This window comes from Nomascus leucogenys, chromosome 18 (genome assembly GCF_006542625.1).
Source record: "Nomascus leucogenys isolate Asia chromosome 18, Asia_NLE_v1, whole genome shotgun sequence".
Classification (NCBI taxonomy): Eukaryota; Metazoa; Chordata; class Mammalia; order Primates; family Hylobatidae; genus Nomascus; species Nomascus leucogenys.
Genome location: NC_044398.1, coordinates 87,964,051 through 87,987,731, shown reverse-complemented (window position 1 = coordinate 87,987,731; position 23,681 = coordinate 87,964,051). Strand labels below are relative to the sequence as shown.

The 23,681-nt window shown below is 47.9% G+C and overlaps 1 protein-coding gene across 1 annotated transcript in view; it reads left to right on the top strand.

Annotated features, from left to right (window-relative positions):
* BMERB1 (bMERB domain containing 1) overlaps positions 1 to 19,253 on the top strand; it is a 152,726-nt gene extending 133,473 nt beyond the window's left edge. The window contains exons 4-6 of the mRNA XM_003281514.4: positions 11,821 to 11,935; positions 13,749 to 13,831; positions 17,902 to 19,253. Of these exons, the coding sequence (XP_003281562.1) occupies positions 11,821 to 11,935; positions 13,749 to 13,831; positions 17,902 to 18,014 (311 nt within the window). The 3' untranslated portion in view covers positions 18,015 to 19,253. The remainder of the gene's footprint in view (positions 1 to 11,820; positions 11,936 to 13,748; positions 13,832 to 17,901) is intronic.
* Positions 19,254 to 23,681: the final 4,428 nt, after the last annotated feature.

Here is a 23,681-nt window from a genome sequence, read left to right as displayed (position 1 = left end):
AAGGCCTCAGGAAACTTATAATCATGGCGGAAGACAAGGGAGCAGACACGTCACGTGCCCAGAGCAGGAGCAAGAGATTGAGGGGGGAGGTGCCACACACTTTTAAAAGACCAAATCTCATGAGAACTCACTATCACAAGGACAGTACCAAGGAGGATGGTGCTAAACCATCATGAGAAACCTCCATCATGATCCAATCACCTCTCATCAGGCCACGCCTCCAACACTGGGGATTACATTTCAATATGAGATTTGGGTGGGGACACACATCCAAACTATATCAGAATAGATGCTGCTGATTGGTTGGGGATGCAATCATCGGTGTGCGAAAAATGGTTCTCAAGGGTGCTAAGTCCACTTCTGGGTGACAGGTCCACGTGGATCATCATTCATCAGAAATACAAAACCTAAAACGATATCTCAAAAGGCTGATCTTAGGTTCTTCAATAGTGATGTTATCTGCAGGAGTAATTGGGGAAGTTGTGAATCTTGTGACCTCTGAAATAATGGCTGTAGTCATTTATGTCTACGCCTTGGCAGAATTCAACCTCCTCCCACCCGTCTAACATGGGGGCCTTTTATTAGCTTTATAAAGGCAGTTTAGTTGGTGGGAAGGGTTATAATCGTTTAAACTATAAACTAAATGTCTCCCAAAACTAGCATGGCCTAAACCTGGGAATGATTAAGGGCAGTTTGGAGGTTAAAGGCAAGATGGGGGTTGGTTAGATCAGATCCCTTTCACTGTCCTAATTTTCTCACTGTTACCACTTTTGCAAAGGTGTTTTCAAATAGGCCAGAGAAGCACCCACCATTGCCCTTGACTTGAATGTTTTTGCCATGCTGTCAGTTCAATAAGTATGTCCCAAGAGGCCGTTCTGCAGCAAGCCCTGAACCTAGGAGCCGGACGTGCAGTGAACAGAGAACGGTTATCCACTCTCAAGGAACCCCCAAGTTAGCGGAAAGAGACTGGGCCCAGCACACAGTGGGTGCCCATAAGTGGCAGTTATTACCGAGCTACAAGTGCAGCATGACGAGCCTTGTAGCGTTTCCCAACCTTCAACTATTGACATTTGGGGTTGACAAATGTCAGTATCTTCCTTTGGGGTTGATCATTTTTTGTTGGGGGGTACAGGGCTCTGTGTTGTGTCTTGTGGGATGTTGAGTTTCATCCCTGGCCTCTACCCACTATAGGCCATTAGCACAACCTACCTCCCTGCTACCCTGCAATAGTGATGTTACCAGAAAGGGATCCTGATCCAGACCCCAAAGCTCTTGGACCAAGAGCAAGAAAGAATTTAGGGCGAGTCCATAAAGTGAAAGCAAGTTTATTAAGAAAGCAAAGGAATAAAAGAATGGCTACTCTGTAGGCAGAGTAGCAGCTTGGGCTCCTCGATTGATTGTACTTATAGCTATTTCTTGATTATATGCTAAACAAGGGGTAGATTATTCATGAGTTTTCTGGGAAAGGGGTGGGCAATTCCCACAATTGAAGGTTCCGCCCCTTTTTAGACCATATAGGGTAACTTCCTGATGTTGCCATGACGTTTGTAAACTGTCATGGCGCTGATGGGAGTGCCTCTTAGCATGCTAATACATTATAATTAGAATATAATGAGTAGTGAGGACGACCAGAGGTCACTTTCATCGCCATCTTGGCTTTGGTGGATTTTGGGAGGATTCTTTACTGATGCTGTTTTATCAGGAAGGTCTTTGTGACCTGTATCTTGTGCCGACCTCCTATGTCATCTTGTGACTTAGAATGCCTAACCTCCCGGGCCTGCAGCCCAGTAGGTCTCAGCCTTATTTTACCCAGCCCCTGTTCAAGATGGAGTCACTGTAGTTCAAACCCTTCTGACAGTGACAACCAAAAATGTCTACAGATGTACGGATGTTGCTGAATGTACCCCAAGTGAGGTCAGGGGGGCGTGCAACATTGCCCTGTGAAAGGAAAATAAAGTCCCAGGACCCCAATTCACTATACCAAAAGGAAAAGTTAAGCTTAGGAACTATGAGTCATACAAAAACCTACTTTTTTTTTTTGAGACGGAGTCTTGCTCTGTTCCCCAGGCTGGAGTGCAGTGGCGCGAACTCTGCTCACAGCAAGCTCCGCTTCCTGGGTTCATGCCAGTCTCCTGCCTCAGCCTCCTGAGTAGCTGGGAGCCTGTAGGCGCCCGCCACCACGCCCGGCTAATTTTTTGTATTTTTAGTAGAGACTGGGTTTCACCGTGTTAGCTAGGATGGTCTCGATCTCCTGGCCTCGTGATCCACCCACCTCAGCCTCCCAAAGTGCTGGGATTACAGGCGTGAGCCACCGCGCCCAGCCAAAACTGCCTTTCCTTTTTTCCTAAACAGATAACTGCAAGATAGAAGGCCACTTATCTTCCCAGGGGCCTCCCTCACCCTGTCAATGTAAATTAACAGCTTATCCTCACAGGTAGGGGACCCGGAGACAAATGTATATTTGACTTCCTCCTCTACTCGGCGTTTCCTTTATCCTATGTAAAATGCAGATTCACTGAGGGCCAGATAATGCAATCCTCCCCTTCCTGTCCCCTCTTTCCCCTTTAAATATTGAAGTCCTTAAGATCCTCTGCAGGAAAAAGCACAGGCCAGGGATCCTACTGCTGCCTGTGTCTGTTTTTCCCAGGCGCCTCCTCGACTTTGGCAAAATAAACCTCCAGATTGATTGAGACCTTCTCAGACACCTTGCAGCTTACAGCCCCCACACAAGAACTACTACTTTAGTAATTAGGGGTGCAGCAATCTGGGTTTGAATTCAGCCGTAGCAGGCAGGTGAACTTCGTGAAAGTTCACGACTTAATTTCTCTGAGCCTTGAATTCCTTGCTGGGAAAATGAGGCCAATAATACTCCCCCCGCATGGTTGTTGTGAATATCCCATAAATGACAAAGGCAAGGTATAGGAGTCTTAGACCCAGTCTTGTTGTAGGGGTAGTGTGCACAATGACAGTAGAACTGAATCCTCTAGCTTTCGTGAGTATTTACTACGTGCCCAGCACTGTGCAGGCCCTAAGGATAAACGAGTGAATAGACTCTCCTAATTGAAAGAGAGTGACAGCTAGTGGGTATGGGGTTTCTTTTGGGGGTGATTAAAATGTTCTAAAATGGATTGTGGTGATGGTTGCACAACTCTGCAAATACACTTGGAACAGATGAACTACATGGTATGTGAATCATATTGCAAGAAAGCTGTTACCAAAAAAAAGTTAAATGTCAAACATAAAACAACAAAGGAATGAGGGAAAAGTACCAAAGTCTATTCTCCACCCACTAGAAACCCCAAAGCAATTGATCTGGCATTGTTGGCTTTGGACTCTGGCATTGTAATAGAACTCAACTAGTGATATGGTTTGGTTGTGTTCCCACCCAAATCTCCTCTTGAATTGTAGCTCCTATAATCCCCATGTGTTGTGGGAGGGACCCGGTGGGAGACAACTGAATCATGGGGGACAGTTTCCCCTATACTGTTCTCATGGTAGTGAATAAGTCTCACGAGGCTAATGGTTTTATAAGGGGTTCCCCTTTGACTTGGTTCTCATTTTCTCTGCTGCCTTCTGCCATGATTGTGAGGCCTCCCCAGCCACGTGGAACTGTGAGTCCATTAAACCTCTTTTTCTTTATAAATTACTCAGTTTTGAGTATGCTTTTATCAGCAGCGTGAAAATGGACTAATACAACTAGGGTCTGCTCACCTGGCACAGTAAGACCAGCTATCTCCCCAGAGGTTTTGCAGTGGTGAAAAGGAAGAAGTTTATTTGCAAGGCTCCAAGCAAGGAGTACTGGGCAGCTAATGCTCCTAGCCTGACCTCCTCAATGGCTTATAGGTAATTTACTGTCCAGCAGGTTCACTTTGCCCTCTGCCTAGACAAAGCTGATTTATCAAGACTGGGGAATTACAATAGAGAAAGAGTAATTCATGCAGAGCCGGCTGTGAGGGAGACTGGAGTTTTATTATTACTCAAATCAGGGTCCCTGAGCATTCCAGGATCAGAGTTTTTAAAGATGATTTGGTGGATGGGGGGTGGGGGGCAGTGAGTATGGAATGCTGATTGGTTGGGTTGGAGATGAAATCATAGGGAGTCGAAGCTGTGCTCTTGCACTGAGTCAGTTCCTGGGTTGGGGCCACAAGATCAGATGAGCCACTTTATCAATCTGGGTGGTGCCCACTGACCCATCAAGTGCAGGGTCTGCAAAATATCTCAAGCACTGATCTTGGGTTTAACAATAGTGGTGTTATCTTCAGGAGTAATTTGGGGAGGGTCAGCATCTTGTAGCCTCCAGCTGTGTGATTCCTAAACCATAATTCCTAATCTTGTGGTTAATTTGTTAAGTCCATTTTCACACTGCTGTCAACAACTGCCCCAGACTGGGTATAAAGGAAAGAGGTTTCATTGACTCACAGTTCGGCGTAGCTGGGGAAGCCTCCGGAAACTTACAATCCTGGTGGAAGGTGAAGAAGCAAGGCACTTTCTTCACGAGGTGACAGGAAGCAGAATGAACGCAGGCGGAACTGCCCAACCCTTAAAAAACCATCAGATCTCACGGGAACTCACTCACTATCACGAGAACAGCATGGGGAAACTGCCCTCGTGATTCAGTCACCTCCACCTGGTCTCTCCTTTGACACGTGGGGATGATGGGGATTATAATTCAAGATGAGTTTTGGGTGGCGACACAAAGCCTAACCATATCACCTACAAATGCAGTCTAGTTCCCAGGCAAGAAGGGAGTTTGTTTTGGGAAAAGGCTGTTATCGTCTTTGTTTTAAATGATAAACTAAGTTCCTCCCAGAGTTAGTTCAGCCTATGCCCGGGAATAAACAAGGACAGCTTGGAGGTTAGAAGCAAGATGGAGTTGATTAGGTCGGATCTCTTTCACTGTCTCTGTTATAACTTTGCAATGGTGATTTCAGTGCGGGTTTTTAAAGGCAGGGGTAAATTTCAGTCAAGCAGAAGTTGCAGGCAAAATTGTAAATCAATACATTCAGATTACATATTGGTTTTGGCCTAAAAGGGCTGCACACATTGAAGCTGGGGCTTACAGGTCATAGGTAGATTGAAAGATTTTCTAATTTGCAATTGGTTAAGGAAGAGAAGCTTTGTTTAAAAATCGGGCGTCAAGGCCAGGTGCAGTGGCTCACGCTTATAATCCCAGCACATTGGGAGGCCGAAGTGGGCAGATTGCTTGAAGCCAAGAGTTTGAGACCAGCCTGGCCAACATGGCGAGACCCCCCTCTCTACTAAAATCACAAAAATTAGCCAGGCATGGTGGCGCCTGCCTGTACTTCCAGCTACTCGGGAGACTGAGGCAGGAGAATTGCTTGAACTCGGGAGAGGGGGGTTGCAGTGAGCCAAGATTGTGTCACTGCACTCCAGCCTGGGCGACAGAGAAAGACTTTGCCTCAAATAAATGAATAAACAAATAATAAAAATAATAAAAATCGGGGGTCAGCAAAAAAGAACGTCAGCCCTGGCCCATGGGTGTGACTCCCTCCAGGCCTCTCTGGAAGACACTTAGAACAAGGAAAGATGGTCAGAATTCAGTCCTTAGTCTTCCCTTATCTGACATCTATATGCCAGTGGATCCATTTGGTAGGGTCCTGGGTTTCTGAAAAACAACTCAGACATATATGCTAAGATGTTTACCTTCAGTTTCTATAGAAAACAAAACATCTCCAGATTCTAACTTCCTTGGCTATTGTTTTAGGCTATTATTACTTTCTTGCTCATAAATTGCTTATTGACTTTTCAAGGCTAGCTAGGTGCCTAGAATTTCCTTTGAGCGGACTCAAGATTTTCCTTTATTTCCATGCTTGGGGTGGGAGTGCTCCCACAGGCCCCAAAAGGGAGTCCCTGTGTTACTGGTGGAGGGTGTCCAGGTTCTTGGTGTTTTGAACAAAGAATTGGACAAAATGCACACACACACAAAATAAGCGAGGAAAGAATGAAGCAACAAAAGCAGAAATTTATTGAAAATGAAAGTACACTCCACAGGGTGGGAGTGTGCCTGAGCATAGGGGCTCAAGAGCCCCATTACAGAATTTTCTGAGGTTTAAATACCCTCTAGAGGTTTCAATACCCTCTAGAGGTTTCCCGTTGGCTGTTTGGTGTACACCCTATGTAAATGAAGTAGTGGCCCACAATTAGTCTGATTGGTTGCAGAAAGCTTTTGTGGTTGCTTTCTGCAACCAATCAGAGATACTTTCAATTTCTCATCTGCCACACAGAAAAGGAGGAGGGTTTGCAAAGGGAATAGCCTCCAGTCCTTTAGTTACTTAGGTGTGGAAACTTGGGGTTTTTCTTTTGATTTAGTTCTAAGAAGTTGGCCCTAAGTTCCCTGCCTCCAGACCATATTCTTCTGCCTCACTTGATCCCTCTCAGCATTATTAATTTTTTTTTTTTTTTGAGATGGAGTCTTGCTCTGTCACCCAGGCTGGAGTGCAGTGGCAAGATCTCAGTTCACTGCAACCTCCACCTCCTGGGTTCAAGTGAAGTGATTCTCCTGCCTCAGCCTCCTAAGTAGCTGGGATTACAAGCATGCGCCACCACCAAGCCCAGCTAATTTTTGCATTTTTAGTAGAGACAGTGTTTCACCACGCTGACCAGTCTGGTCTTGAACTCCTGATCTCAGGTGATCCACCCGCCTCAGCCTCCCAAAGTACTGGGATTACAGGTGTGAGCCACCATGCCCAGCTAAGCATTGGTAATTTTTTTTTTTTTGAGACAGTCTCGCTCTGCCGCCCAGGCTGGAGTGCAGTGGTGCAATCTCAGCTCACTGCAACGTCCGCCTCCCAGGTTCACGCCATTCTCCTGCCTCAGCCTCCTGAGTAGCTGGGACTACAGGCGCCCACCACCACATCTGGCAAATTTTGTTTTTGTATTTTTAGTACAGACTGGGTTTCACTGTGTTAGCCAGGGTGGTCTCAACCTCCTGATCTCGTGATCTGCCCGCCTCGGCCTACCAAAGTGCTGGAATTACAGGCATGAGCCACCGTGCCTGGCCAAGCATTGGCAATTTTTAAAGCTTCGCACATGATTGTGATAAGCAGTGAGGGTTAGGAACCACCAGACCTGTTCCACTCTCTCATTTCACAGCTCTCCAAGGATTAGTCTGGCTGAAAGGTACAGAAACCCATCCAAGCTTATGTAAGCACAAAACAAACAACTACTGGAAGGCCAGTGGAGTCTCCTGAAGCCCTAGGGCATTACATTCATTTCCCAGAGCTGGCTAACAAATTGGTGCAAACTGGATGGCTTAAGCAACAGAAATGTATTCTCTTTCGGTTCTGGAGGCCAGACATCCAAAATCGAGGTGTCAACAGGGCCATGTTCCCTCCTAAGGCTCTAGAGGAGACTCCTTTGCCTCTTCTCAGCTTCTGGTAGTGTTAGTGAAGTAGCGTTGTTGACTGGGGTAAATACCCAAGGTTCGTTGTCTCTCTCCAAGCAGATTAAGGACGCAGACACTGACATACAGAGGAGTGAGTTTAGGAGTGGAGGTTTAATAGGCAAAAGAAAGAGAAAGGAGAACAGCTCTCTCTGTCTCTCTCGAGAAGTCCCTGAATGGGAATTCCGGCCTGTGGTAGAGTGCACCAAATTTTATAGGCAAGCTTGAGGAGGTGGTGTCTGATTTACATAGGGCCCACAGATCGGTTGGAGCAGGTATGACGTTTACATAGCACATGGGGAAGGCTGGCCACTCCACCCTAATATTATTATGCAAATGCACTTTCCACTTGGGTGGTGCCATGTTGTCTCCTGTACACATGGCTGACAAAGAGAAGGGAGCATGGAGCCGCCATTTTGAATATACCTAGACCAGATAGCCTTTTCCTATGGGCACAGCTGCCAGCACTCACCCGTGTAAGCTTCCAGCTCCCTTGACTATGTCTACAGCTAGATTTTACTGGCTGCTCCTTGTTAGAAAAGAAAATGATTTGGGGGCTGCTTTTCATTAAAAGGAAAACCTTACTGAGGACTTCCTTAAGCTATCTGCCTAAATAATTTCTTCTTAACTCCTGTATCAATAGCAGTAGCAGATCCATACGAGTCTGAAGCAACTTGATTCTTGCCTCCTCAGAGGAAATAATTCCACCAGCGGGCATAAAGGCAGAGTGAGAGACCAAGGCAAGTTTTAGAGAAGGAGCAAAAGTTTATTAACAAGTTTTAGAGCAGGAATGAAAGGCAGTAAAGTACACTTGGAAGACGGCCAAGTGGGTGATTTGAGAGATCCAAGTGCACCGTTTGACCTTTGATTTGGGGTTTTATATGTTGGCGTGTTCCAGGGTTTTATGTCTGTCTTCCCTTTCTTTTTCCTCAGGGCAAGTTGTGCGCATGCGCAGTGGCCTGCCAGTGCTTGGGAGAGGCCGCAAACACAGCGTATTTACAGAAGTCATGCGCCTGATCATTTGAGATGTTTTTCCCTCACCAGTTGAGTGTTCCTAGAGGAAGGTCATATACCAGTTAGACTCCGCCATTTTGCCTCTTAGCGTGCATGCTTGAGCCCAATCGCCCAACTCCTGAGATCTCATGGGGAAGCTGCTGATCACTTCAGATGTTTTCTATCTATTGGGAAATGGCCTTTCCCTGGCACCAGCTACGACCAATTATTATTTTAGAGAGACAATTTTAACAACTGCCTGACATCACCTGATGGTTGCCTGACATTCCTTGGGGGAAATCCCCTCTCCTTTCTTGCTCATGGCTTCCTGGCTACCTACTCTAACAGTAGCACACACAATCCTTGGCATTGCTTGCCTTGTAGTTGCACCACTTCATTCTCTGCCTCCGTCTTCACATGACCCTGTGTGTGTCTGTGTGTCTTCTCCTCTTCTCCTCTTTTTTTTTTTTTTTTCTAAAAGACAGGGTCTGGCTGTGTTGCCCAGGCTGGTCTAGAACTCCCAGGCTTAACTGAGCCTCCTGCTTCAGCCTCCCAAGTAGCTGGGATTACAGGTGCAGGCCACCATGCTTGGGTCTCTTTCCTCTTCTTATAAGGACACAAGTCATTGGGTTTAGGATCCATGCTAATAAGTATGACCTCATTTTAGCTTAACTATTATAATTACATGTGCAAAGCAACTTCCAAATTACTTTGGAAGTAGAGTTATTTCCAAATAGAAGAGACATAAACTGGGGAAAACTATTTCCAAATAGGGCACACATGAACTTTGGGGGTGCCTTAGTCCCTGTGGCTTGCTCTAGACTGGGGGCTTGTAAACAACATTACAGTTCTGGAGGCTGGGAAGTGCAAGATCAAGGTGTTGGCAGATGCAGTGCCTGGTGAGGGCCTGTTCCTTATAGATGGTAGCTTCTCACTGCATCCTTGTGTGGTGGAAGGGGCAAACAAGCTGCCTTGGGCCTCTTTTATAAGGGCACCAATTCCATTCATGAGGATTCTACCCTCATAATCTACTTACTTCCCAAAGGCCTCATTTCTTAATACTATGACCATGGAGGTTAGGATCTCAGTGGGTGGCACCTGTAGGCAAGTGGGAGATGATGGGAAAGCTATGTAGCACCCACGCATGTGAGCAGCACTGGCCAATGACTTGGAGACTTGGGCTAGTCATAGGTCTGTGAGCTGACGCAGGCCACTTGTGTGAGTAGGTGGTTTCTCCTGGGAGTTGCTGCAGCTGTGGCTGGGGAATGCCTCTATTGGCGAGTGACAGAAGACGTGGATGAATGGCCTGGAGACAGAAGTTTGCAGATGCTGGGGGCCCAGCCAGTTGTTGGGTGATTCTGGCTACGATCTAGAGAGCAGTGGAGGGTACTTGGGAATGTCAGAGTGCTGTCAATGGTTATTTGGAGAGTAAAGTCACACCACGAGCTCCTGAGTGAGCAGGGGTCCTGGTGAGTCCATGAGTGTTGGTGCGTGCTTGGAGAGGGCAGGGAGCGGCTCTGTGGTGCTGATGAGTGATTTAGGGAATCAGACCCGACCCACAAGACTTTCCATGGCAGGAGCAGTGACGCCATCATCCAATGCACCAATGGCTGGGAATGGGGAGCGGTGGCAAGCCCATTGCCCTTCTTCGTGCAGTGGTGGACTCCTGGTTAATGAGAGAAACCAACTTTCTCTCCTATCCAAATATTATGTTCTCCTTACCCCTGGTTCTGCTTCCAGTTCCAGAAGAAATTATCAACGTCAGTCGTGGGCAGGCAGACAAGCTGCCCCACGTTTTTTATTCTGAAGGGATTTGAGCGGAAAGAGCCCAAGTGGGTTTAAGTTTTTGCCTCTTAATTTTCTCATACCTCATCTTCAGCCCTCTCTCTTTTTTTTATTTTTTCTCTTTGGCATCCTAGCACTTGGTGTTTTGGGACAGGTTTAATGTCATCAGCATGGATGATTTTCTTCTGGTAAATTGGTTTACGCTCACCAAAGGGAAAAAAAAAACAAAACTAGTTCCCTCCCAGCACCCCTATCTGAGCCTCTTCTCACCCCCTGGCTTTGTCATGACCATTTACTGAAGGCTGTCAGCCAAGGCCAAGCACTCCACTAAGCCATTTACTAACATTACTGCATTTCAAAATTGTATGCAATTTTGTATACAGGAGGTGCAGGTTTGTTACATAGGTAAACGTGGGCCATGGTGGCTTGCTGCACCTATCAGCCCAACACATAGGTATGAAGCCCAGCATGCTTAGCTATTTTTCCTGATGCTCTCCCTCCCCACGTTCACCCTGTCCTCTTAATTTTGTTTTTTTTTTAAGAGACAAGGTCTTTCTCTGTTACTCAGGCTGGAGTGCAATGGTGCAATCATAACTCACTGCAGCCTTTGAACTCCTGGGCTCAAGAGATCCTCCCACCTCAGCCTCCCAAGTAGCTGAGACTACAGGAACACTCCACCACACGTGGCTAATTTACAAAGAAAATTTTTGTAAACATAGGAGGGTCTCACTATGTTGCCCAGGCTGGTCTTGAACTCCTGGCCTCAAGTGATCCCCCTGCCTTGGCCTCCCAAAGTGCTGGGATTACAGGCGGCAGGCACTATGCCCAGCCCATTACTCCCGTTTTAAGCCTCGCTGTGTATTTTACAGTTGAGAAAACTGAGGCTTGAAGAGGTCATGTTGCTTCTCCAAGTTCATCCAGAGGGTGGAAGGGCAGAGTCAGGACTCCAATCCTGGCCACTCAGCTCAAGTGCTTTTTTTTTTTTTTTTTGATACGGAGTCTCGCTCTATCACCCAGGCTAGAGTGCAGTGGTGTGATCTCGGCTCACTGCAAGCTCCACCTCCCGGGTTCATGCCATTCTTCTGCCTCAGCCTCCCGAGTAGCTGGGACTACAGGCGCCCACCACCACGTCCGGCTAATTTTTTGTATTTTTAGTAGAGACGGGGTTTCACCGTGTTAGCCAGGATGGTCTGGATCTCCTGACCTCGTGATCCGCCCCCCTCAGCCTCCCAAAGTGCTGGGATTACAGGTGTGAGCCACTGCACCTGGCCAGCTCAAGTGCTTTTAGTGGTCACCCTCCCATCTGTCTCTCTGTAGTTTTTTTTTTTCTTTTTTGAAATGAAGTCTCATTCTGTTGCCCAGGCTGGAGTGCAGTGGTGCAGTCGCAGCTCACTGCAACCTCCGCCTCCCAGATTCAAGCAATTCACCTGCCTCCCGAGGTGGTGGCTGATAGCCTCCTGAGTAGCTGGAATTACAGGCGTGTGCCACCACGCCTGGCTGATTTTTGTATTTTTGGTAGAGATGGGGTTGTTTCACCATGTTGGCCAGGCTGGTCTCAAACTCCTGACCTCAAGTGATCCGCCCACCTCGGCCTCCCAAAATGCTCATCTGTGTTCTTGTTGATGTCTTCTTCTTTGCAGAAAAAGAAAAAACCAAACTGCAGAAGCAGAGAGAGGATGAGCTAATCCAGAAGATCCACAAACTGGTGCAGAAGAGAGACTTCCTGGTGGACGATGCAGAGGTCGAGCGGTTAAGGTGAGTGCACTGCGGGTACCCGAGCACTGGGCTGCAGGACAGCAACCTTCTGCTTCCTTCCAGAACCCATCTTCTGCTCCTGGGACTCACAGCCTGCCTAACAGGCATGGCCTTGGCCCACAGTCTCTGGACACTGAATCCCAAGGAACCCCAGCCCTTCTGGCTTGAGAACTCATTTCACATTCAAGAGAATTTCAAATCTGTGCCTCTTGAGGGAGTGTTGTTCCGGGAGGTGACCAGAGAGGTGTCACATCCCATAATACATGGCAGAGCTTCCTTCACATCCTTTCACTCATCAAGGCAATGTCTTGAAACTTCTGCTCTCTGTTTCTACAGAAACTCTGCCACCTGAACTGACTTGCTCCCAACCCCTGCCCTCCCAACCTCCCGGCTTTGTTCTCCCCTTTCCCTTCCCCTTAGTGGCTCCAATGCCCTTTTCTAAGTATCAGGGTCTTCTCTTTGCATCCGCCACCTTGACCCGGACAACCAGAGCCCTGGAGCTGCAGTGTAAAAATATGTTGTAAATGTTGAAAATGTGGAAAGCTGTACACGTTGGTTCTTGATTTTTGTTTTCTTACACCAGAGCAAAGCTTTTAGGCCTTTCACAAAGAGGCCCTTCCAACCCAGAGGGCAACTTGCTCTTTATTCTCTGTGTCCTCAGAGACCCTTCTTCAAGGGCCCTGGGACTAGCAATTCCACTGCCCTTCTTCATGCCACGGTGGACTTGGTTAATGAGAGAAACCAACTTCCCCTCCTACCCAAATATCATATTCTATGGCCGGGTAAAGTGGCTGACGCCTGTAATCCCAGCACTTTGGGAGGCCAAGGTGGGTGGATCACCTGAAGTCAGGAGTTCAAGACCAGCCTGGGCAACACGGTGAAACCCCGTCTCTACTAAAAATACAAAAATTAGCCGGGCGTGGTGGCGCATGCCTCTAATCCCAGCTACTTGGGAGACTGAGGCAGGAGAATCATTTGAACCTGGGAGGCAGAGGTTGCAGTGAGCCAAGATTGCACCAATGCACTCTAGCCTGGGTGACAGAGTGAGATTTCATCTCAAAAACAGAACAAAACAAAACAAACACAAAAAACTACAACAAATATTATATTCTCCTTACCTCCGGTTCTGCTTCCAGATCTAGAAGAAATTATCAATGCCAGTCCTGGGCAGGCAGACAAGCTGCCCCAACATAGTGAGACCTTCCTATCTCTACAATTTTTGTTAATTAACTGGGAGTGGTGGAGTGCTCCTATAGTCTCAGCTACTTGGGAGGCTGAGGTGGGAGGATCTCTTGAGCCCAGGAGTTCAAGGCTTCTGTGAGTTATGATTGCACCATTGCACTCCAGCCTGGGTGACAAAGAAATACTCTGTCTCTTCAAGGCAGTTCAGCAAGTCTGCACCCACCTACTTTATCTTGGTGATCCTTGGAAGAGGTGGGGTGACTTGCTCTCTGAGACCTGCCTCTTACTTTGTGGGAGCGCAGGTGAATAGGGTGGCTTCAAAATACAAGGTCAGGAGAGGTGCTGCCTCACTCACTGACCCCCCAGCAGGGTCCTGTAATGTCCCTGCCTCTGCCCTTTGGTCTCTTACCTACCTCTGTGTAAGCATTTACCCCATCATCGATATGTGTCTCTGGTTCAGAGCAGGTTCATCAGATACAACATATATATACTGTACATGCATAACACACAACAACATACATGGACCATCCACAAAGCCTGTTGCTTAACCTATTGGTTTATTTCATTGGTTCCTTGATGCTTTCCTTGCTTGCTGTATATTTTCTTTTCTTTTACCCATCTACTTTCACAGGGAGCAAGAAGAAGACAAGGAAATGGCTGATTTCCTGAGAATCAAGTTAAAACCTCTAGACAAAGTAACCAAATCTCCAGCCAGTGAGTATAAACATTATTCATTCCCCTCCCCAACAAAGGAGAAAAGGGTATTTCAGGCCAGGCACAGTGGATCATGCCTGTAATCCCAGTACTTTGGGAGGCCAGGGTGGGTGGATCACCTGAGGTCAGGAGTTCGAGACCAGCCTGGTCAACATGGTGAAACCCCATATCCACTAAAAATACAAAAATTAGCTGGGCATGGTGGCACAAACCTGGAATCCCAGCTACTCAAGAGGCTGAGGCAGGAAAATTGCTTGAACCTGGGAGGTGGAGGTTGCAATGAGCCGAGATTGGGCCACTGCGCTCCAGCCTGCGTGACGGGGTAAGACTCTGTTTAAAAAAAAATAAAAATAAAAAAGGCTATTTCAAAGAAGTCTGGGAGCCATAAGGGGCACAACAAATTGCTTTCTAGAGATCAGATTTGAGCATGGGATGACAGCAGGCAGGACCAGCCTCACGGGCATGCAGGCAGTTGCCTGGGGCCTCATGACTGACCAGCCTCATGCGCTTGCAGGCAGTTGCCTGAGGCCTCATGCCTAGAAGGGTGCCATGCTTGGTTTAATGTTCTCCTGTTGCTGTCTAGAAATTGCTAATACAGACGGGCGCGGTGGCTCACGCCTGTAATCCCAGCACTTTGGGAGGCCTAGATGGGCAGATCACGAGGTCAGGAGATTGAGACCATCCTGGCTAACACAGTGAAACCCCGTCTCTACTAAAAAAACAAAAAATTAGCCGGGCGCGGTGGCAGGCGCCTGTAGTCCCAGCTACTCAGGAGGCTGAGGCAGGAGAATGGCGTGAACCCGGGAGGCAGAGCTTGCAGTGAGCCGAGGTCACGCCACTGCACTCCAGCCTGGGCGACAGAGCGAGACTCCGTCTCAAAAAAAAAAAAAAAAAAAAAAAGAAATTGCTAATACATTTGGAACATGGGGCCCTACATTTTCATATTGCATTGAACTCTGCAAACTATGTACCTGGTCCTAGTAGTTGTTCCTCCCTAATTGCAAAGTTTGGTGCATTTCATAGAAGGAATTGGGTAGCCACTGAGGCTCAGGGAGCTCTGGCCTCTCTTAGGTCTGGAATCTCTGGAGAAGCCAGAAGCATACGTCTCAGAATATTAACCTCATGAGATCCTCAGAGCAAAGAGGGTTTTGTACAAAATAAGTTTGAGAAATGCTGTTTACTTGACCCTGTATTTGGAGAGTCTCAATGTCTATTAGGATATTAAAGTGATAATGGATCCTGCTGTCAAGAAACTGTCTTTTCTTTGTTGACCCAGCATTTCTCAAATGTGTTTAACTGCTGTATTAGTGAGGCCTCTTTCGGTTATAAGAAATGGATGCCTGGCTGGGCGCGGTGGCTCACGCCTGTAATCCCAGCACTTTGGGACGCCGAGGCGGGCAGATCACAGATCAGGAGATGGAGACCATCCTGGCTAACACAGTGAAGCCCCATCTCTACTAAAAATACAAAAAATTAGCCAGGCATGGTGGCAGGTGCCTGTAGTCCCAGGTACTTGGGAAGCTGAGGCAGGAGAATGGAGTGAACCGGGAAGGCGGAGCTTGCAGTCAGCCGAGATCACGCCACTACACTCCAGCCTGGGCGACAGAGCGAGACTCCATCTCAAAAAAAAAAAAAAAAAAAAAAAAAAAGAGAGAGAAATGGATGCCCAATTCAAACTGGTCTAAGCAAAAAAAGGAATTTGTTGGAGAAAGAGCAACAAGAACTAGAGCCTCAAGGACTGAACACTGTTACCTCCCCTACTTTTCTTCTTTTTCTCATCTCTACCTCTCTTTGCATGCAAGCATCATTTTTTTCCTACAACACAGGCCTTCTCCATGGGACCAGAACCCTAGAACCATAGCTTAGCAACTCTGAGGCAATGCCACAGATTCTTTTCCCTGGTATAGAAATACATAAGTCTCAGGGAAAGATTCTGTTCAGTGCTTCTTGAATTATGTTCCCACCTTTTAGATCCATTACCATCACCAAGAGGCTGGGGGTACTGGGATTGGCCAGGAATGTATAACTTGCCCACTCCTGCAGCCACAGGGACATGAGCTGTTAGAGGAAGAGGGACTTGAAATCTTCCTGGGAAGACAAAAACCAAAAGCTGCCACTGTCTATAAAACTACAAACCCAGTTTTCATTAACATCCTGTGAAACATGGTTGGAGGGAGTAAGGAAAGAGAAGGGCAATGATCTCTTCTGCTGGCTCTTATAACTACAAGGCACGTGATCACTGCCTAAGGCCAGCATCCTCCTCGATGGACCCTTTCATGAAAGGCAAGGTAGAAAAACTCCACCTAGCAGCATGGAGGAGGAGCAAGGAAACTTGCCTTCTCTATTGGGTTATGGGTGGAAAAAAGAAATGATTCCAGTGGCTCACGCCTGTTATCCCAGCACTTTGGGAGGCCGAGGCGGGCGGATTACGAGGTCAGGAGATCGAGACCATCCTGGCTAACACGGTGAAACCCCGTCTCTACTAAAAATACAAAAAATTAGCTGGGCGTGGTGGCAGGCGCCTGTAATCCCATCTACTCGGGAGGCTGAGGCAGGAGAATGGCGTGAACCCAGGAGGCGGAGCTTGCAGTGAGCCGAGATCGCGCCACTGCACTCCAGTGTGGGTGACAGAGCGAGACTCCGTCTCAAAAAAAAGAAATGATTCTGGTGAGAAATCAAAACACCAAGCATGCATCACATGCAAGGGGCTAACTTTGCCCTACTCATCTGGTACTGGAATTCCAAGTTGAAAAATAAAACTATTGTAAAACCAGTGAAATCTCTGGGATCCTAGCAGATTTAGCAAATGCAAAACTGCACAGTAGGGATTCTTCTGGATCCCATGGTATACAGTATTCTCACAGAAAAAAGCAACCCTCTTGAAGATGAGCCCTCAATAAAAATGAAAAACCCGGCCGGGCACAGTGGCTCATGCCTGTAATCCCAGCACTTTGGGAGGCCAAGGTGGGCAGATCATGAGGTCAGGAGCTTGAGACCAGCTTGACCAACATGGTGAAACCTTGTCTCTACTAAAAGTACAAAAATTAGCCGGGCACGGTGGCACACACCTGTAATCCCAGCTACTCAGGAGGCTGAGGCAGGAGAATCACTTGAACCTGGGAGGCGGAGGTTGCAGTGAGCCGAGATCACACCACTGCACTCCAGCCTGGGTGACAGAGTGAGAGTCCATCTCAAAAAAAGAAAAGAAAAGAAAAACCCATGAAGAACTGAATCACCATGAGGAGAATCAGTAGATGCACCAAAGAGAATGTCCTCCCAAGAACCAAAAATGATAGAACTATTTAAAGAGGAAAATAAACTAAGTACTTTTAAATTATCAAAGAGCTAAGAGAAGGAATAAACCCAAAATGAAATAGTAAGATGCTATGAAAAAAGAATACATAGACATGCAAAAAACTGGCCTTCTGAAATCTTTTTTTTTTATCAATAAAGTAAAAACTCAATGGATTAAATACAGACACACAGCTGAAGGGAGAATTTATAAATTGGAAGACAACCCTGAGAAAGTTACACAGAATGCAGCCCAAAGAGAAAAAAAGATGGGAAATATGAAAGAGAAGTTATAATACTGAGAGGATAGAGTGAGAAGGTCCAACTTACATGTGATAGGTATTCTAGGAGGTAAAACAGAGAATGGGAGGTGGAGGTATCTGAAAAGACAATGCATGAGCATTTTCAAAAATTGAAAAATATGAGCCCTCAGATTGAAGTGACTTGAACAAAATTTCTCTCTTACCTATTTACCAAATACTTCTTGGATGTCAGGCCCTGTGCTAGGCTTGGCAGGTACAATGATGATAAGAGCTGACTAGGAGAAGGGCTGAAATTTAGGGTTGGAAGCTGAGCATTGAGGACCATATAAAATGAGGACCAGCTGAGGATCATATAAAATGTGCATCAGCTCTCCATACCACCTGAACAAGGCCGGGAACAAGACCTGGCCAGGGGTTGCAGTGGGGCTGGGCTGCAGATGGTCGGGGCTCCCCTCACCTCACCTCTCTCTCTCTGTTCCTTTCTCCCCCTCTCCCTGTGCCCACATCTTGCTGCAGGCTCCCGGGCAGAGAAGAAAGCAGAGCCCCCACCTAGCAAGCCCACGGTGGCCAAGACGGGGCTGGCACTCATCAAGGATTGTTGTGGGGCCACCCAGTGCAACATCATGTAGCCCCCACGTGGGGTGCCCTGGGGCCATGGGGACCCCCCCACCCTCTTGTCTTTATAGCCCCCATTTCACCGGGGCCCAAGAGCTCTCCAAGGCAGAAGGGGTTGAAGGCAAGCCCGTGACTGTCGCCAGAGGCCATGGGCATGGCAGGCGGGCCCGGCCACCCTGTACAGAGTGTAGCAGTAGGGAGTCCCTCACCGTCGCATGGTCCTCCCCAGAGCATGCCGAACCCAGGAGTCTGTCTCACTGTTTATCCAACCGCCAGGAAAGGTCCTCCCTCAAAAAAGCATATCTCCACTTCTCTAGCTGTATCTAACCCACCATGTGAATGAACTGGGAGAGGGGCATGCTCCCCAGCTGTGTGTAGTCGTGACTTCTCAAAAGTCTAGCACCATGTCAGACACATTCCCCATCCACCCTCCTAGCTCTGCTCTCAGAGCTAGGCACATGGGCACAGGTCCCCTCCCTTGTCTGTCCTCTCCCAGCAACTGTGCCCTGGAGGGCTCCACATGGCCCCCATGTCTCTCGGGCACCACCCATATAGCATTCCCAGAGACCCAGAGGGCCCATCTGTAATGATCGAGCTTGTGTGTGGTGTCGTGGTCACATCTCCCGCTTCCCCCCATTCTGTGTCTGGGCACAGTTCACATCAAGACAGCGTCCAGTGTGCTCTCAGTCTGCCCCAGGTGTGTGCCTGGAGGGGGCCTGGACTGGCATGGATCCAGTGTGCAGAAGAGCCAGCAGGGAACCAGAAGCTCTGATGTCAAGGCCAGGGCAGTTGAGAATGGGACCCAGAGTAGATGCTGACCTGGGCACTCCACCACTCCGGGGCCACCACAGAGATGCCAGCAGGACACCACTTTGCCAGCCCGACACACGGACCTTTGTAAAGAACAGCAACAGGCGGGAGAGGCAGCATGTGACCAGATTGTGTCCCGTCATTGGGTGGCGTATGTTAACTAGCTGCCAAACAACTTCAACTCGTGTAATTCCATGTACATTTGCGACAGCCAGCCCGGTACAGCCCGTATGACTTCTCTGTATGTGTGTGTGTTGTGACCGGCCTAAGTAGTTAGCATAACTCAAGATTCGCTGATGTGCAGTCACCTATCAGAGAAAATAAAAATGGAAACCACGTTCTCGGCATTTTAAAAGTTTTTACTTTTTTTCTTGATTATGGAAGTAATCCATGTACATAGTAAATCATTTTAAAAGTACAAAAAGTATGAAGAAGTTTGTTTTTTTTTTTTAAAAGAAAACCATTATTCCTCCAACTAGAGACCACTTTGACATTTCGACGTTTTAAAAAAGTCTTTTTTTGTGCATTTTTTTCATCGTTGATGTCGTATTATGATATCATTTATAACCAGTTTTTTTCCCACTTATTATACCACCACCGTCTTCCTCATCATTAAAAGCTCTTTGTAAACATTAAACACTCTTCATAAATCATACCAATGTCTGTTTAGTAATCCATCTTGTGGATGTACTGTAATTCACCTAACCATTTCCTCACTATTGGACGTGTAGACCGGTTCTAGGTTTTCTTATAAATACTGTCTTGGATTAGCCAGGCATGGTGGTGGGTGCCTGTAATCCCAGCTACTTGGGAGGCTAAGGCAGGAGAATTGCTTGAACCCAGGAGGCAGAGGTTGCAGTGAGCTGAGATCCTGCCATTGCACTCCAGCCTGGACAGAGCAAGACTCCATCTCAAAAAAAAAAACAAAAAAAGTGTCTTGGGCCAGGCGCTGAGGCGGGAGGATTGCTTGAGTCCAGGAGTTCGAGACCAGCCTGGGCAACATGGCAAAACCCTGTCTCTACTAAAAATACAAATAGCTGGGCATATGCAGTGGCGCGGGCCTGTGGTCTCAGCTACTTGGGAGGTGGGAGGATTGCTGGAGCCTGGGAGGTTCCAGCTGCAATGAGCCATGATCACACCACTGTATTCCAGCCTGGGCGACAGAGCAAGATCACACCCCCTGGAAAAAAAAAAATAGTATCTTGATAAACATCTAGGGGGATAAGATTTCATCTGAATTTTTTATTTTTCCTTAAGATAAACTCCTAGAAATAAAATTATTGGGCCACTCATAAGTAGCATTTTCAAAATATTTGTAAATTGGCTGGGTGTGGTGGCTCACATCTGTAATCCCAGCACTTCGGGAAGCAGAAGCAGGTTGATCACTTGAGGCCAGGAGTTCGCAATCAGCCTGGCGAATACAGAGAAACCCCATGTCTACCAAAAAATACAAAAATTATCTGGGTGTGGTGACATGTGCCTGTAATCCCAGCTACTCAAGAAGCTGAAGCAGGAGAATCTCTTGAACATGGTAGGCAGAGGTTACAGTGAGCTGAGATTGCGCCACTGCACTCCAGCCTGGGTGACACAGCGAGACTTCGTCTTGAAAAAAAAAATTGTAGATCAAAAGGTCTTTGGTTGGACAGGCCCTCCCAGCAGGCTGCTAGACCTCAGTCCTCCCACTCTGCGTGTTCGAGGCTTTGGTCTGCACACCACTTCCCACCATTCTGATGCTGAAAAGGGTCCCTCAGGCTACTCAGTGCCACCACAATGGCCTCAGAGGACCCCATGTCCTCCTTCACCAACCTAGACCAAGCATGAAGGCAGACTGCCTTCGTGTCCTGGGGATGCCATAATGAATGACCTTCTACTGGGTGGCTTAAAACAGTGGAACTGTCTCCTTTCACAGTCCTAAAGGCCAGAAGCCTGAAATCAACCTGTCTGCGGTGCCCTGCTCCCTCTTTGGGGAAGAATCTTTTTTTGCCTCTTGCAGCTTCTGGTGGGTCCTGGCACCTTGGCAATTTCCTGGCTGCAACACTCCAGTCTTCACCTCTGTCTCCATGTGGCCTTCTCCGCTGTATATGTGCCTCTGTGCACCCTCTCATCTTATAAAGACACCAGTCATTGGACTGAGGGCCACCCGAATACAGTATGATCTCATTTGGACCCTTTCCTTAATTACTTCTGCAAAAACCCTCTTTCCAACCAAGATCACATTCTGAGGCTCCAGGTAGACATGCATTTGGGGAGGTCCCAATTCCACCCACCACAGACCCCTCCCGCTCCAAGGTGCAGTGAAAACTCAGGCTGCAAAGGGCCCACCGCCCTCTTTTCACCATAAAAAATGTGGGCCAAGGCTGGGCACTGTGGCTCATGCCTATAATCCCAGCACTTTGGGAGGCTGAGATGGGAGGATCACTTAAGGTCAGGAGCTCCAGACCAACCTGGCCAACATGGTGAAACCCCGTGTCTACTAAAAATACAAAAATTAGCAAGTGTGGTGGCACACGCTTGTAATCCCAGCTACTCGGGAGGCTAAGGCAGGAGAATTGCTTGAAACCAGGAGGCGGAGGTCGCAAAGAGCCGAGATCGCACCATTGCACTCCAGCCTAGGCAAGAGAGTGAGACTCCATCTCGGGAAAAAAAAAAGGGGGGTGGGCGGGGGGCTGGGCATGGTGGCTCAAGCCTGTAATCCCAGCACTTTGGGAGGCCGAGGCGGGCAGATCACGAGGTCAGGAGATCAAGACCATCCTGGCTAACATGGTGAAACCCCGTCTCTACTAAAAATACAAAAAAATTAGCTGGGCGTGGTGACGGGCACCTGTGGTCCCACCTACCCTGGAGGCTGAGGCAGGAGAATGGTGTGAACCCGGGAGGTGGAGCTTGCAGTGAGCCGAGATCACACCACTGCACTCCAGCCTGGGCGACAGAGTGAGACTCCGTCTCAAAAAACAAACAAACAAACAAAAAAACAAAAAACAAAAAAAAACACACACAGGGCCAGGGGGCACAATGGCTGACGCCTGTAATCCCAGCACTTTGGGAGGCCGAGGCAGGCAGATCATGAGTTCAGGAGATCAAGACCATCCTGGCTAACACGGTGAAACCCCTGTCTCTAATAAAAATACAAAAAAATTAGCTGAGCGTGGTGGCACGCGCCAGTAGTCCCAGCTACTCAGGACACTGAGGCAGGAGAAACACTTGAACCCAGGGGGCGGAGGTTGCAGCGAGCCAAGATGCCGCCACTGCACTCCAGCCTGGGCGACAGAACGAGACTCTCTCTCAAACAACAACAACCAGGCTGGGCGCAGTGGTTCACGCCTGTAATCCCAGCACTTTGGGAGGCTGGTAGGCGGACCACTTGAGGTCAGGAGTTTGAGACCAGCCTGGCCACCTTGGCGAAACCTCTTCTCTACTAAAAATACAAAAATTACCCGGGTGTGGTGGCACACGTCTGTAATCCCAGCTACTCTGGAGGCTGAGGCAGGAGAATAGATTGAGCCTGGGAGGTGGAGGTTGCGGTGAGCCAAGATCGCATCACCGCACTCCAGCTTGGGTGACGGAGTGAGACTGTCTCAAAGAAAAAATAAAAAATTAGAAAGCAACAAACCCGCCTGGGCAACATGGCGAAACCCCATCTCTACTAAAAATATAAAAAATCAGCTGGGCGTGGTAGCGCACACCTGTAGTCCCAGCTACTGAGGAGGCTGAAGTGGGAGAATCGCTTGAGTTCAGAAGTTCAAGACCAGCCTGGGCAACATGGCAGAAGTTTGTCTCTACTAAAATTACAAAAAAAATTCGCCAGGCATGGGGCCATAGACCTGTAGTCCCAGCTACTCGGGAGGCCGAGGTGGGAGGATTGCCTGAGCCTGGGAGGTTGAGGCTGCAGTCAGCCGAGATGCACCACTGCACTCCAGCCTGGGCGACAGGAGTGAAACCCTGTCTGAAAAATTTAAAATTTAAAAAAAAATTCCTCTTTCTCATCTTTCCTCGTGGCCACCACCATTCTTTGCACCTTTTCCAACCTTTCTGCTTCCACACTGGCCATAGTCATTATTTATTTATTTATTTATTTTTGAGACAGAATCTTGCTCTGTCGCCCAGGATGGAGTGCAGTGGTGTGATCTCGTCTCACTGCAACCCCTGCCTCCTGGGTTTAAGTGATTCTCCTGTCTCAGCCTCCCAAGTAGCTGGGACTACAGGCACCCGCCACCATGCCTGGCTAATTTTTGTATTTTTAGTAGAGATGAGGTTTCACCATATTGGCCAGGCTGGTCTTGAACTCCTGACCTCAGGTGATCCACCCGCCTTAGCCTCCCAAAGTGCTGGGATTACAGGCGTGAGCCGCCGCGCACGGCCTAAATCTTGGAATCTTTAAGAAAAGCTGGCCGATCATTGACCTACACTGCACTCAGCTTCTCTGGTGTTTTCCATCTCAGGAAAGGGTATCACCAGGTTGTCTAAGATCATCCTGGGACTTGCCCTTGACTCTGTTTCTCCTCCATCCATTCAACTGCCAAGTTTTAGAATCTACCTCATCAATTTCTCTAGAATCTGGCCACACCCCCAACGTAGGCCCGTCAACTTTTTTAAAAATTTAATTATTATTTTTTGTCTTTTTATTTTTATTTTCTTATTATTATTATTTTTGAGACGGAGTCTCGCTCTGTCGCCCAGGCTGGAGTGCAGTGGCGCGACCTTGGGTCACTGCAAGCTCTGCCTCCCGGGTTCACGCCATTCCCCTGCCTCAGCCTCCCGAGTAGCTGGGACTACAGGCGCCCGCCTGTAATCCCAGCACTTTGGGAGGCCAAGGCAAGTGAACCACTTGAGGTCAGGAGTTTGAGACTAGCCAGAGCAACGTGGCAAAACCC